The 15,174-nt window shown below is 36.2% G+C and overlaps 1 protein-coding gene across 5 annotated transcripts in view; it reads left to right on the top strand.

Moving 5' to 3' along the window:
- Positions 1-15,174, top strand: part of LOC148275744 (uncharacterized) — a 154,129-nt gene that overhangs the window by 106,769 nt on the left and 32,186 nt on the right. For all 5 annotated transcript variants that reach the window (XM_088235261.1, XM_088235259.1, XM_088235260.1 and 2 more), the window contains 4 exons: positions 745-1,029; positions 5,931-7,133; positions 7,213-7,458; positions 13,288-13,479. In XM_088235261.1, coding sequence (XP_088091387.1) covers positions 745-1,029; positions 5,931-7,133; positions 7,213-7,458; positions 13,288-13,479 — 1,926 coding nt within the window. The remainder of the gene's footprint in view (positions 1-744; positions 1,030-5,930; positions 7,134-7,212; positions 7,459-13,287; positions 13,480-15,174) is intronic.

Here is a 15,174-nt window from a genome sequence, read left to right as displayed (position 1 = left end):
GTAATGGTTTATTTCATTATTGTTTCGCCCTATGAAGGACATTTTCAAACGAATGTGAAAATCGCAAGTTCGAAGATTTGATGTGATCTAACTTCAATACAAAATCAGTGTATTTATTTTATACTTCTGAAGTATTCAAAATATTGATAAAATGTATCACCAATCGTACATGCAACAAAACCTTCAAACTATATCAAAATGTCCGCTCTATAGCCCAGGGATTTTAGATTTTAAACGCCAAATGTTTCATAACTAACTGATTATTTGCAAATGTGTTCTAGATGTAGTACCACTTAACTATGACTCAAAAGTCCCCACCCCTCCACCGCTTGCGTCTTGAGATATTTCATTATGCAGGATGTCCGGGGGTATATTATATACTTAAAACCGTTATAACTTTGTTTGAATATAAGTTTGAATTTTGTAATTTACCATCGAACACCTTTTTGTACCAAACTGATTGAATTTCAGATAACCAGTTACTGAAACAGTTAATGAAGCGTAAAAAAACAGTAATAAAGCATAAAAAAACAGTAATAAAGCATAAAAAACAGTAAAGTAACTATCTCAAGACACAAGCGGGGGAGGGGTAGGGAGTTTTGAGTAATGATTAAGTACCACATCAAGAACACACATGCAAAAAATCAGCTGGTTATGAAACATTTGATGTTTATGGATATTTTCGTTTTAATATTCCTGGGCAATAGCACGGTTGTCTCATTTATGCAAAATTGTGATTTTCAGCTGAGGGAATCTTAAAAAATCACTTAGAAAAGGGAAACGGTGTAATACCAAGTTATTTGAATGAAGAAGCAATTTTTGACCAAATCACCGTTATGTTGGATAACAACATATATCCCTCGAGTATAGACCCAGCGGATAGATCACGAGCTGCTGTGAAATCAGGATCTGGAACTCGACTTGTTGCTGAGGATAAGTTGTACGGTGAAAGAGACCCGTCACCCGATAGAGGAATCCGGAAAGAATCTAGTGAAACCTCAAACAAAGCACCAGACGGAATAACTGAAAGTAAGTTAAAAAATAATCAAAAACCTAAATTCTACTCTGTGACAAAGTGGACTTTCCCACATATACACGACACCTCGCCGTGTGTATAGCTGAACTGTATCTAGGGGTGGCTCTGTAGCCGCTGTTGTCCGGCTACCTCGGATGAGATAGGCATCTCTGGCTGGGTCGGCGGTGATATCCTTCAAAAGGGCAGGCGGCGGAGTCGAAGGCGGAGAGGGCGTAATTCCAATAAAACACGCTTAGTCTTGATTTATACACAACTTTGTTTACAAAAAACACACAGGTTCTATTACACAGATTTTTGAGCAGATTCGAGAGGTTTTAATATTGATTTATAAGTGCCTCCCCATCCTATTATGCCATAAGTTATTATTGAGTTACATAAAATATAATATAATTGTTTGAGTTTAATTAGGGATAAGATGTTACGAATCGACTTGAAGATATGGGAAAGTTTTCTATTTTTTTGTGTTATATATTGTATGTGTTATGTCCATTTAAAATATTTATCAATAATTATTCCCAAATATTTTATATGGTGTACTGATTCAAGTATTTCAGAGCATATTTTTAATTGTAGGTTTTGTTTAGGCTGTCCCACTGTGGTTTTACTAAATGTCAGGCATTTTGTTTTGTGAATATTTAATGTTAAGAGATTGTTATCCCGCCACATTTTTATTGTATTGACACCGTTTTGAGCCGCAGGATAAGTTCCGTCCCATTTGTCACTTCTAAAAATGAGAACAGTGTCATCTGCAAATGCAATAATATCACAAATTTTTATGCGTGTCAGACATAGATCATAGATATACATATAAAATGAACAAAATCGGACCCAAAACACTACCTTGCGGTACACCAAAATCAATGTTTTTTTCTTCACAAGTAATATTACCAATTTTAACTTGTTGTGTTCTACCACATAAATAGCTTATAAACCAATCTAGTAAATTACCTTGTAAACCTATATTTGACAGACGTTTTATCGTGGTTGTATGTGATATCGTGTCGAAAGCTTTTGCTAAGTCTAAAAAAACTGATACATAATGACATTTCTTGCCGGAGTCTACATATTTAGAAATAAGATCTGTTATACCAGAAATTGGCTTATCTGTACCTATTCCTTTTTGAAATCCGTACTGGTTTCCTTATAACATATTATTAATTTCGATGTATTCTGAAATTCTTTTTTTTACTATTTTTTCTACAATTTTAGAGATTGTTAAGTAATGATATTGGTCGATGGTTGGCAACATCTACTCTTTCTCTTTTTTTATGAATGGGAATTACAACAGCTTTTTTTAAGGAAGAAGGGAATGTTCCAGAACTAAAGCTAAGCTTAAAAATATAAGAGAGAGGCTGTGCAATATTTAATTTTAAATGTTTAAGTAGAATAGAACCAATACCACCAGGACCTGATGAGTTCGATGCTTTTAGTATATGATAGTATATGTTTTTAGTATATGTTTCAATGATTAAATTTAGGCAAGTAGTTATGTTAGATAAACTAAAAGTAGGGTTTTCTGTTTTTATATTTTCTGCCAACAATAATTCAGTTTCTCTTCTGTTTTGGAGAATCTTTGTAGCCAATTTAGCGCCAATCGTAGTGAAATATTTACTAGCGTGGTTTGCAATTTCTTTACAATCTGTGTACGTTAACAAAGAATCCCTATAAAAACTAATAATTAGAAATCAAACACTGATTTGAGTCTACTGAATACTTTATTTTATTTTTACAAATATAAACATATAAAAATAAAAACTTCGTGACAATTGTTTCGCCTTATTAGGGTATTTTCAAACGAATGTCATTCGATTTCTAATTATAAGTTTAAATATGGAGTTCTACAAAATAAACACCAAATCAATCAATAAGAATCCCTATCTTTCAATTGCCAAATGGGTGAGTCTTTTTTTACTAAAGTATTGTATGCTCTTTTTATAACTTCAAAGACCTTTTTAGAGGTGCAATCTGGTGAGTCAATGATGTAATAAATTTACAAATTGGAACAGGGATAGAGAATTCCTTAAGAAAAGGAATATGGAAGTCTAGGTATTTACAGGGCTAATTACCTGTCATTGGCTGGTTTAAGTGGCCACTTTACACACTGTGTAACATTCACCATTTTGCCTATGTTTGAACATCCATATTTGTTAAATTTTTCCATTTGTTGATTTTAGTGAAGTTAAGTTAAGTTTTGGCGGCCTCCGTGGTGTAGTGGTCAAGACGCTTGACTCACAGACGGAAGGTTCCGGGTTCGATTCCCGGTGAGAACACAAAAAATAAATGTGATTTTTCTCAAGCCTGGGTGTTTTGTGATGTAATTCACCACTGTAATTGGGCCTCCTGGCCTGTTGTGGTACAAAAAAAATAAAAATAATAATAAATAAAGAGCTGAAACCTTTATTGTTGCAAAGATATTCATCTGACTGAATTAAATCACATACTAGGCAACGCCTGAAAACAATTTTCCAATTTAAAGCCCCGTAAATACCTAGACTTCCATATTTCCTTCTTTAAGGGAGTCTCTATCCCTGTTGTAATATTTTAATCTTAATGACTCTCAAGGGGGTCAAATCCAGTCTGTGTCTACAACATTTGGACAAACTCAAATATTGTGGAATAAATTGTTTACGTTTGTAAATAATCCTTTTCTAAGATTCACAGTTTGAACATGTAAAGCGAATGGACAGCGAAAGAACGGCTAAAAGGATCTACGATGCGAATGTTGATGGATGCAGAAAACGAGGAAGACCGAGAAAGACATGGCGCGATCAAGTCCATCAAATACTTGAATATGGAAATGTCAAAAGTAGGAATAATCGGCGTGCGTGCATGAGAAGATGTATGAATGTAGCGGAAGTGAGGTCTTTATGCAAAGATGGAGTGATATGGCGTTCTATCATCTCTGCTTATTCCTACGGGGAAACAGCTTGATGGTTTGTTGTTTTTGCTAAGATTCACTTACATACAGGGTCCATTATAAACGTAATGCGCATTTTCTGAAAAAAATAGATTTATTGATCGGACCGGTACGAATGCTTAAAATTCTTGGAAACACTGTCCCCCTGCATCAATACACTTGCGGAGACGTGTCGCCGCGCAAGGAGGGCGGGCGCCCCGAAAGTCCTCGACGGGAAGGTCTCTCAGGAACGTTGCTACACGCTTTTGGATGTTTTCCACGGTCTCCCGGTGCTTTCCTTCGAGCTCTCTCTTCAGTCAGGGAAACAGAAGAAGTCACGCGGAGCCAACTCGGGGCTTTAAGGGGGCTGGGGGGACCACCGAGGTGTTGCTCCGGGCCAGGAAGTTGGTAACGACAAAGGACGTGTGGCTGGGGGCATTGTCATGGTGGACCTTGACCGTGTCTTTGATTTATTTATTGTGTATGCAGACAGTTGGTAGAATTCCATATTAAATTTGGTAATGTATCCAAAATGAAACACGTTTATTGGACTTTAATTCTACTTTATTTTTTTTAATATACAACAGGGTATATTGTGACGCGATTCGTCTTGTTAGGACATTTTCTTTTAGGTATTTTCTTGTTAGGTCTTTGATGTCGATCCTCACGCGTGCGACTCGGCGTTTTTGTTTCTTGAGCACCTCCAGGTAAAAAGCAGAGTTGACAGTTTCTCCCGGCGGTACAAACTCAAAATGAACGATTCCTCGGGTGCCGAAGAAGACAATGAGCATTGTTTTAATGCGAGACTTGCTCATTCGCACTTTCTTGGGGCGGGGGAATGATTTTGTGTGCCACTCGCTGCTTTTCCTTTTCGATTCTGGGTCGAACTCGAACATCCAGGATTTGTCTCCGGTTACGACAGAGTTAAGAAAGCCCGTCTCATTTTGAACAGTTTATGACAGCGCGAAACTCGAAGTTCCTTCTGATCTTCTATCAACACTTTCGGCACAAGCTTCGCGCGGTTCTTGTGCATGTGCTGATTCTCGGTCACTATCCCAAGTATCGCAAATGTGGACATGTGTAGGGTGTCAGCAATTTGCTGAATGCTGAATCGACGGTCGGAATGCAAAACTTCGCGCACACGATTTAATTTTTCGCTGGTTCTGGCCGTTGTTGGGCGTCCAGAACGGGGTTCGTCGGTGACCTTCTCCCGGCCCTCCTTGAATGCCTTGTGCTACCTCCCGGGCTATGACCCTGAAATCCAGTCGTCCTTGAAGCATCTGTAATGTTTTGGTTGCATTTTTTCCAAGCTTCACGCAAAATTTGATTCACGTATCGCTGTTTAAGCGAACGTTTCATCGCGCTGTGTTACAAAGTCGAAAACAACACCTCACGCGGAGGCGCGTCATTTCGCTTACACTGCTCGGAGCAAACTGGCGATGTGGCGATCGGCTGCGTTGGAAGGGCTGACCCCCTCCCATATTTCCCGACCAGTGTTACCACGCTGCCATGGATAGTCGCGTCATAGTAAAATTATACGCATTACTTTCGTAATGGACCATGTATAAGTAAACTTATTATTTTATTAAAAATAATTATTACACATGAAAGGGCTAGATTTAGCAAAATGTAAACTCTCGCCTTCCCCACAGTAGCCAGGCTCTTTATAATAGACCTGGGCTTGGATTGCGAGAATTATTCACAGGGACCCGTCACAATAGATCTTCACAGGTCGTAGTGACGTCAGAAGTTTGAAAAGCACTGACTCCCTTCTCTAAGAATAAGAATGACACATGAAAACAATAGGAATATCATTATCATGTCGCCCTTCATTTCTCCTGCTCTTAGTACATTGCTTTCTTAGTTTTCTGTATTTAACCCATTCTTGAACCATCTGATTTAAGAACCACAAATATTCCGCTGATTTTTTAAATCAAATCTTACTCTAAATAGTATAAAAGTAAAAAAACATAAGTTATTTTTTTGACAACTTTGTAGAATTGACACCTCAATACGTTAAAGCAGTTAATGAAGAGCCAGATGATACGACCAAGGCAATAATTGATGAACAGCCTCGTAAGAGTAATCGTATTCCAAACAATGATTCTGTTATGAAAAAAAATGGTCCACCTTCATACCAACCTAGGGAGAGTTTATTTGATTTACTGAATGAAAAACAGAAATCTACTCTTTCGAATCACCCAAGTTACTCTAATGCCATTAAACCAAATGCAGTGACTGGAAGTTATGAAGATTATATTAGACTTAATGCATATGACACAATTAATAGGGAAGCCACTAGACCTAATGCACCTAGTAAAATGTATGAGGAAGCCACTAGACCTAATGCATCTGGTACAATGTACGGGGAAGCCACTAGACCTAATGCATCTGGTACAATGTACGGGGAAGCCACTAGACCTAATGCATCTGGTACAATGTACGGGGAAGCCACTAGACCTAATGCATCTGGTACAATGTACGGGGAAGCCACTAGACCTAATGCATCTGGTACAATGTACGGGGAAGCCACTAGACCTAATGCATCTGGTACAATGTACGGGGAAGCCACTAGACCTAATGCATCTGGTACAATGTACGGGGAAGCCACTAGACCTAATGCATCTGGTACAATGTACGGGGAAGCCACTAGACCTAATGCATCTGGTACAATGTACGGGGAAGCCACTAGACCTAATGCATCTGGTACAATGTACGGGGAAGCCACTAGACCTAATGCATCTGGTACAATGTACGGGGAAGCCACTAGACCTAATGCATCTGGTACAATGTACGGGGAAGCCACTAGACCTAATGCATCTGGTACAATGTACGGGGAAGCCACTAGACCTAATGCATCTGGTACAATGTACGGGGAAGCCACTAGACCTAATGCATCTGGTACAATGTACGGGGAAGCCACTAGACCTAATGCATCTGGTACAATGTACGGGGAAGCCACTAGACCTAATGCATCTGGTACAATGTACGGGGAAGCCACTAGACCTAATGCATCTGGTACAATGTACGGGGAAGCCACTAGACCTAATGCATCTGGTACAATGTACGGGGAAGCCACTAGACCTAATGCATCTGGTACAATGTACGGGGAAGCCACTAGACCTTATGAACGTGATGCACTTGCGTCACTGTCATCCGTTGGTTGGAATATAAACCCTAATATCAATGGCAATAAAACAGGTATTTTTTTATTTTGTTTACTTGTTAACGAAGAAATTAGATTTTTAAATAACTTCCATAAAAAATGCTTTGTTTTTAGATCTAGCACAAATGAAGAAATCGATGTTTTCTAGTGGTTCTCTTTGTCCTCCTACTCATAATATCCAACAAATTAGTACTCAACATCGATTGGTTAAAGTCGATGAAGATTTAAAAAAAATATCAATCGTTGAAGAGAGGACGCAAGAATCTACAGCCTCCAACACCCTTAAGACAAGCTCAAGTTGTACTCTCGAGAATAACAAAGCTGGTACTAGCGATGGAAAAATATCGTCCCATTCCTCTGGTATGAAAAAACTTTTTAGTTAATTTGAGTATTTAGTGACACTGTCCAGACAGACCCATTATTTTATTTATTTATAAATTAACAAAATTGAGACAACTCAGGTACGGTCGCAACTCCAGATCAGAAGTCCAAAGCTCGAACCCTGCTTTACCCCAATTTATTCCCCATTTTTTTATACTGTTACTGTTTAACAGTTGTGATTGTTTTTTTTATTTTTTTTTTTGTTTTTTTACAATAAAAATAAATGAAAAAACAGAGTATTAAAAAAATAAAGCATGATAACATAGCAATGAAATACATATTAATAGTAAAAATAGTAAACAAAAAATCCCACAAAGACATGGCCTGTTCGTGGGTATACAAGAAAATGTTGATAAATGTTTGCTCCTATAATAAATAATGGACAGTTATAATATTTTTGTGTAACATAAGAAAAAAAAAAAAAAGATATTCTGTAAAAGATAATAGGGTATTTTTTTTTATAGAAATTAAAAAAGGAAATAAAAAATATTTTAGGAAAACACAAAAATATTCCTTATTATTAAAGGGCTACAAAATAAATCACAGAAAAAAAGAGTTCGTATTTTTAGTGTGAATCTAGGATAGTGCATGTTTTTTAAAAGAAGGAAAATTTTGAATGTTTGAAATCAATGAAAAAAGAATTAAAAATTTTTGGGCCTATAAAACATGCATGTCCTGTGCGAGCCTCGATTTACAATGTGCTATTTCTAACACACGATTCCTTCTTTGACTTGATCTATTTGAATTACTTGTAAATAAATTTTGGTTCTTAAATATATATTTTAAACACTGAAAACAATATATTTGTCTTAGGTCTAAAAGTTTAGCTTCTTGGAACAATTGGAAAGAGGGATAAGTGCGATTTTTGTGAAGCATTAAAATATTGTTTTAAAAAATAACCAAGCTTAATTGAATAAAAATGTATGGCGTATAATTTATATTGAAAGCGTTGGCTTTTTACGTATGTTGCTATAAAAGCGCTGAACAGTTCATCGTCCTTATTTGAATACAACAAAAATATTTTTTTTCTCTATTTGCGATTATCTTTCACCGTGTGGTTGCGAATCACGTGGGTGTGCATTTGTCGATTATTGTCACAACTCAACACCCTTTCACCCAAAACAACTGTTCCCTTCCCACCAATCCACAGTATCCTTTGATAACCCGCCACAGCAAGACCTCGTGTCGTATATATTATTTCGTTGAAAGTGTACCACACCATGGACTTTGTTTTCCACTAACCACCGGTGTCCAGCTCCGGATCGGGGGCCTGTCCTAGTGTTGGTGCCGCTTCCAATTGACCAGTCGGACCAGCGCAATTCCACCTAGAAGGAACCAGGTTAGTGGCGTCCATTCCTAATCCATCTCATTCGTTGGGTTTGTGACCGATTGACACTGCATACCGCATATCGAGGATATTCGCTTATTACGTTAAATTTAAAATACAGTACACTATATCGTAGAAGCCCTAGGGCTTCGCCCCCTGCTATTTCTCGCCCCGCATCCACGTGGGAATTCGTTTTCCCACAATCCTACAAAACAGTATCTATCTCTGTCATTTGAACGAACAAGTTGTTGACAGAAAAGAGATAAAACACATTTTTCTAATAATGTGCACCTCAAAAAAGGTGTACATTAGGGTGTGTCATTTTTTTAAACTTTCGAATTCAGAAACGTAATAGGTCTCAAAAGCTGCGTTTTGGAAAAAAATAAAATCAGCATTTAATTAATAACATGTCTTTGGCTCGCTAAAATGCCACAAAGTTTTGAAAAACGTCAAAAATATACAATTTTTAAATATTAAAAAAAAAACTATTCTGTTAAAATATTGCATGTTTTTAGCAAACGCCGTGTTTATAACAATACAAACCATATACAACAAGAATTAATTATGTTTATTTACTTAACAAGGAAAAAAAAAAGGGAATTTGTAAAATAATTTTAAACAATGAAGGATTATGAAGGATTTTTTAATGAAACTTAACTTTTCATGTTCTTTTTTATCCTTCTCCTCTCTTCCCTACCCTTCGACGACCATCTTTTCATCCTCTTTTGTGCATTAACGTACGCGCAGCTCGTCAGGTCACAGGTCACAGAACAGTAAGTCCAAGAGATCCATTCAATCTCTGATCTTTCCGTGGCGATAATCTTACACGTGTCCCTTCATTTTGAATCACTAGTTTTGTAAACATTACGTAGTTTTAAAAGTTTCAACTTGGTTTTTGTGCGATCACTTCGATTGTTTACTTAGATGAAATTCATCAATTTGTCTTCTAAAAAAAGATACGGGACTTGTTACGAAATCCAACATTTTAAACTAAACTCCAAAAGAAATAAATAGTTTATCTTTATCAACTAATTGAGGTTTCTTCAGATTCTACTGATGGGTGAAACATCAAATGAAAAATTCTTCGTTGCAAGAGACACCGGCGTCAGAAATATACTTGAGTTTCTATGTTTCTATAAAAATTGTTTAAATATGGCAAATAGTCTCCGTTTCCGTGATTTGAAGTCTGAGAATCAAACAAATTATGTTTTTTTTTCATTGAAATAGTATCAAAATATATTGAAAAATCAGAAAACATTAAACAAAAGTGGTTTTATAGAACATATTACAGGTAAACGTCGTTTTGCGCCGGTTCGATTTACGCCGATTTACAGTTACGCTGGTTGGTGCCAGCGTGGGATTCCCCGGTTCGGCCGACACCAGACGACAGTCGGCGCTGCGATTCTAATAAAAGATACACTTTTACACGTTGTTTTATTCCATTACCGTGTACGCGAGCAGCCTATTTTGTGTGTGAAATTGTTTCCGAGTTAGTTTTCGTTTTATTTTTAAGAAAAATAAAAGGGCACGATATTTGTAGTTTATGTTATGATTCTGCTAGAAAGGAAGCAACGATCAAAGCAAACGAAATTGGATGCTTTTTAAAAAAAAGTGTGAGAATTTAATTAAGTACCGACTAACTGGTGAGTTAGTATTTATTATAAAAAAATCATTATTTATATCAAGAGATTATTATTTATTTTCTAAACTAATTTAAACTGTATTTATTGAATACATTAAAATTTTATTTGGAATATATCTTTTTATTTTACGCCGATTTTTTTTACGCCGGTGTCTCTCGGAACGGAACCCCGCCCCCGGCGTAAAACGACGTTACCTGTACAGCGTTTCCTTCAAAAATTCAAACACTCGTGTAAATGCACATCTGTCTCACCAGTAGAACGATATTATCTTGAAGACTAACTAACTCTCCGGAAAAGATTATTGGTTGAAATTGAACTATTACCCGCAAGTTAAGTGAGAGGGAAAAAAAGAATCAAATAATTGATCAAACTCTTCTCTTTTTTGGCATCCTTCCGAAAGTTTCCTTATTATTTATTTCATTGATTTATTTATTCAGATATTTAAAACATTACAGAAAAAAGACCTAATTCATTCTAAATACAATAACAGATGACAAATTACAGTAGATAGTTATGTTATTAAAATAATATAACAAAATGTAAAAAGAAAAATTAAAAGTTAGAAAGTGCTTTCCTAAGGGAAGGCCCACTGTCGTGAAATATGTCGACATCCGAGGCGATGCGATTAAGTAGCAAGATTGCTCTACCAACCGGCATAAACATTGGCAGGTTGGTTCTGCATCGCGGTAGGTAAAACAATCGATGCTGTCTTTGTCGAAATTAGTTATCAGGTACGAACAGACCATCCATCAGAATTTCTGAGTTATGTATGCGACCACCGATCACCTGGAAAAAGTGAACACCCCAATGAACGTCCCTCCTCCTCCACAATGACTGATAGCCTAGCATCCCCAGTAAAAAGTCGGTTAGGAAGAGCCAAGGATAATATCCACACTCTTTTAGGTACAGATAGCGCAGAATTTTTTTCTGCACTCTCTCCACCATCAAAGAGTGTCGAGTCTCATGTGGCGACCAAATAATGGAACTAAACTCCAAACGACTTCTTACCAAGGAATTATACAATGTTCTCATAATCTGAGTGTTGGAAAAGATTTTGGCATTTCTAAGAACAAAACCGAGCATTTTAAGGGAGTCATCACATAGATTAACCATATGAAGATTAAAAGATAACTGAGCATCAAACAACACCCCGAGATCTCTGGACGTTGAAGCCCTTTCAAGCCTCACTCCGTCCGTGAGATAACGATAGTGTATTGTTTTGGATGCTCTTGTGTATGCCATTACAAAACATTTGGAAACATTGAAGAATAATTTGTTTCGTTTGCTCCATTGAATTATATTTTGAATGTCACACTGAAGTTCAATACAATCTGAAGAAGTCAGTATTTCACAAAAAAATTTTAGGTCGTATTATTGAAAATACTTCTGTCTTCCCACTGTACGAGTATGGTAAACGGAACCCTAATTTTATGATCAATTAAAGCTTATCCGCATTCAGTTGTGCACAGGTCACAGAATTTTTGACATTATTGACCAGTGCATACGTATCAGTTTCCTTCATCAAATACATTCAACGAGCGGGCAAGCAAAAACCCTTTTTCTCTTGCCTTTTTCTACTAATAAATGAAGATTTAGTTTCGTCAATTTCCAGTCATGTAAATGATGAAAATCAATGCAATCAACTTCGATTAACTTTCTCAGAAAAGTGATAGTGACAAGGTTGCATCCAGGTAGCAGTTGCAATCGAAGACCTTGGCGGAAAAACAACAAATGTCGCACACATACAATTTTCCAGGAGAGCAATAAAACTTCTCATTTTCTAATGACACGTGATTTTCTTTGCTGTTGATATTGAACAATATAGGCAATACAATGAAAACATAAAAAAACGTTTCATTTTTGTCAATATCTCTTTTCAAATTTAAAATACCTAAGAAAATAATAGTGTGACATTTGTTGTTTTTCCACCAAATTGGTGGATAAAATGCACTAATCTTGTTAAAAATGAGGAAAATGCTTAATTTATCTAATCGAGCATTAAGATTTTACTTGGGATATGCATTGAGGAGGAATGAAACATTGATTTGTATTGCATGGACGATGAAAATTTATTAAAAGAACAAAATTATTAAAAAAGAGAAAAAAGAAAATTGTGCAACGAAAGATTAAAAAATTAATCGCCAACACCTTCACTATCCACTTCAATGTCGTCTTGCACATCATCGTCACTTATTATTTAATAATTTATGTAAATAGCATAATTCAGATAGAGTGCGTCTTTTTTCAAGGGTAAAAAATCCATTTTGTTTAGCAGATTGGCTGTAAGTACAAAGTTTTTTTTTTTTTTTTCGTTGAACATTTTCAATCCTTTCTAAGTTTTTTATGTATTGTGGGTTCCACAACTCCAAATTGCTGCGTTCAAAAGTGTTGTATGAAGTTTTTTATGTATTTTTTTTTAAAAGGTTTGGAAATTAACATATTACAACAGAGATGAAGAACATTTAAGAGAAGGTAATATAGAAGTCTAGGCATCTACAGGGCTTATGACCTGTCAGTGGATGGTTTAAATGGCCACTTTACACACTGTGTAACATTCACCATCCTGCCTATATTTGAACATCTATATTCCTTAAATTCTTTCATCTGTTGATGTTTGTGAAGTTAAAGAGCTGAAACCTTTATTTATGCTGGTGAGGTTTGGAAATTCTTAAAATAATAATTAAAGTTTTAGAACTAAATAAAACATTGCATTGATAGAGGAAAAATGAATAAATGTGATTGAATTTGATTGGGAAGAACCATTAATGTGAGGATAAACATAAAATTTTCTGTGAATTTTATCAATTTTGTTAAATATATTATATATTTTTTGTTTAGCACGCTTGTCAGCGAGTCCGGAAAGCAGCGAGCCACCCTCGGAAGTTGAAAAAATGGAAGTAGGTGAATACGAGGTGGTAGAATATTCTATGGCAGATAGACATATCAACTCTGCGCCGTACTACATGTTCTTTAACAGAATCCCCGATTCTCCAGAGACGCATTCCCAGCCATTATCCATCACGTTCGGAGGTATGGTATCTTTCTCAGCAACTTTTATGTCATAATTAAGCTATTTCTGGCGAGACGCCGACAGCCAGAGGAATTCGAGCGACATTGAGACGGATTTTGGGAAAGTGGCTTCCAAGAATTTTTGACTTTTGCTTTTTATATAAAACGAGCTGAACTCGGCAATGCTTTGTAATTGCTAGATTTGAGTACATGCTCGTAAATATTTATACTAACACAATCAAATGTTTAATATAATTTATTGTATTCAGTTTGAATTAGATGAGTACATTACATTACTACGAAATTGCAGCTCAATATAAGCCAATGTCAAGCTATGAGATTCTATAAAATAAAAAATCCTATTCTATTTAATTATATGTTAAATCAAACTAAAATTACTGATGTTTCTATCGTGAGCGATCTGGGTGTTTTGTTCGATTCGAAATTATTATTGAAAGAGCACATTATTAAAATATCTAAAAATGCTTTAAAATTATTAGGATTTGTACTTAGAACCAGAAAAGATTTTACCAACATGAACACCTAAAAATAAACACTATAACACTTAAAAAAAAGATGCGGCATGGGTGGAGCTAAAATGGATAATTTTTCAGTATGCTGCTTGTTGTATGCTGATGATGCAGTTCTGTTAGCAAGCAGCAAGGATGATTTGCAGCAAATAGTCTCTAGAATGTATGATGTATGCCTGGATAGTGAATTGGCGATGAACGAAAATAAGGCAAATGTGATGGTATTTGAAAGGTGAAGTGAGGTTACTGACTGCATAATAAATGTGAAAAACGAATGTCTCGAGCAAGTAGAAGAATTTGTGTATCTGGGAAGCATGTTTCCAAGATATGGAAGAGTAGGAAAAGATGTTGAAATAAGGGTGGATGCGGGCAACAAAATGAACGGAGCACTAAGCACAGTAATTTCTAATGAAAATATGTCAATCGAAGCTAAACTGGTAGTGCACAACGGAGTTTTAGTCCCAACATGTATGGAAGTGAAACATGGAACTAGCAGAGGAAGGATGAAAGCCGAGTGAACGCGGTTGAAATGCGATCTCTTAGACGAATGTGTGGGAAATCAATGTATGACAAGGTTACAAATGATTAAATCAATCGAGTGTGTAAATCTGAGTCAAGTATAATTGATAAGATTAAGAAAAGGTCTCTGAGATGGTTCGGTCACGTAGAACGAATGGACGACGAAAGAATGGTAAAACAAGTATATATGGCGAAAACGAGCGGCAACGTGAGACGAGGACGACCGAGGAAGACGTGGCATGATCACTAACCAAAATCTTAAGTCTGGTCATGTCAAAAGCAGACAGAACCGAAGGGCATATATGACAAGATGTATGAATGTGGAAGAAGCTAGGAATGTATGCCAGGATAGACGTGTGTGGCGGTCCATTCTCACCCCTACGGGGAAATGGCGTGATGGCAGAAGTAGTAGTAGTAGTAGCTTAAAATATCTTCACACATCTCTAGTTAGAAGCCAACTGGATTATAATTCTCCAATATGGTCACCTTATCAAATCACTTTCTCAGATTCTATTGAGAGAATTCAGAATAAGTTTCTTAGAGGTATTAATTTTAATATGGGTTTTCTAGGAATCAATTAATTATAACAAAATTCGAGACTCTCTTAAATGAACTAAATTGCAAGAACGAAGAACATCGACCGATCTTTCGACTTTATATCAAATAA

This window comes from Micrasema longulum, unplaced genomic scaffold (genome assembly GCF_059751315.1).
Source record: "Micrasema longulum isolate JH-2025_06_02 unplaced genomic scaffold, ASM5975131v1 h1tg001351l, whole genome shotgun sequence".
Taxonomy (NCBI): domain Eukaryota; kingdom Metazoa; phylum Arthropoda; class Insecta; order Trichoptera; family Brachycentridae; genus Micrasema; species Micrasema longulum.
Note: the sequence above shows the minus strand (reverse complement) of the source record. Positions and strands in the feature narration are given on the sequence as shown.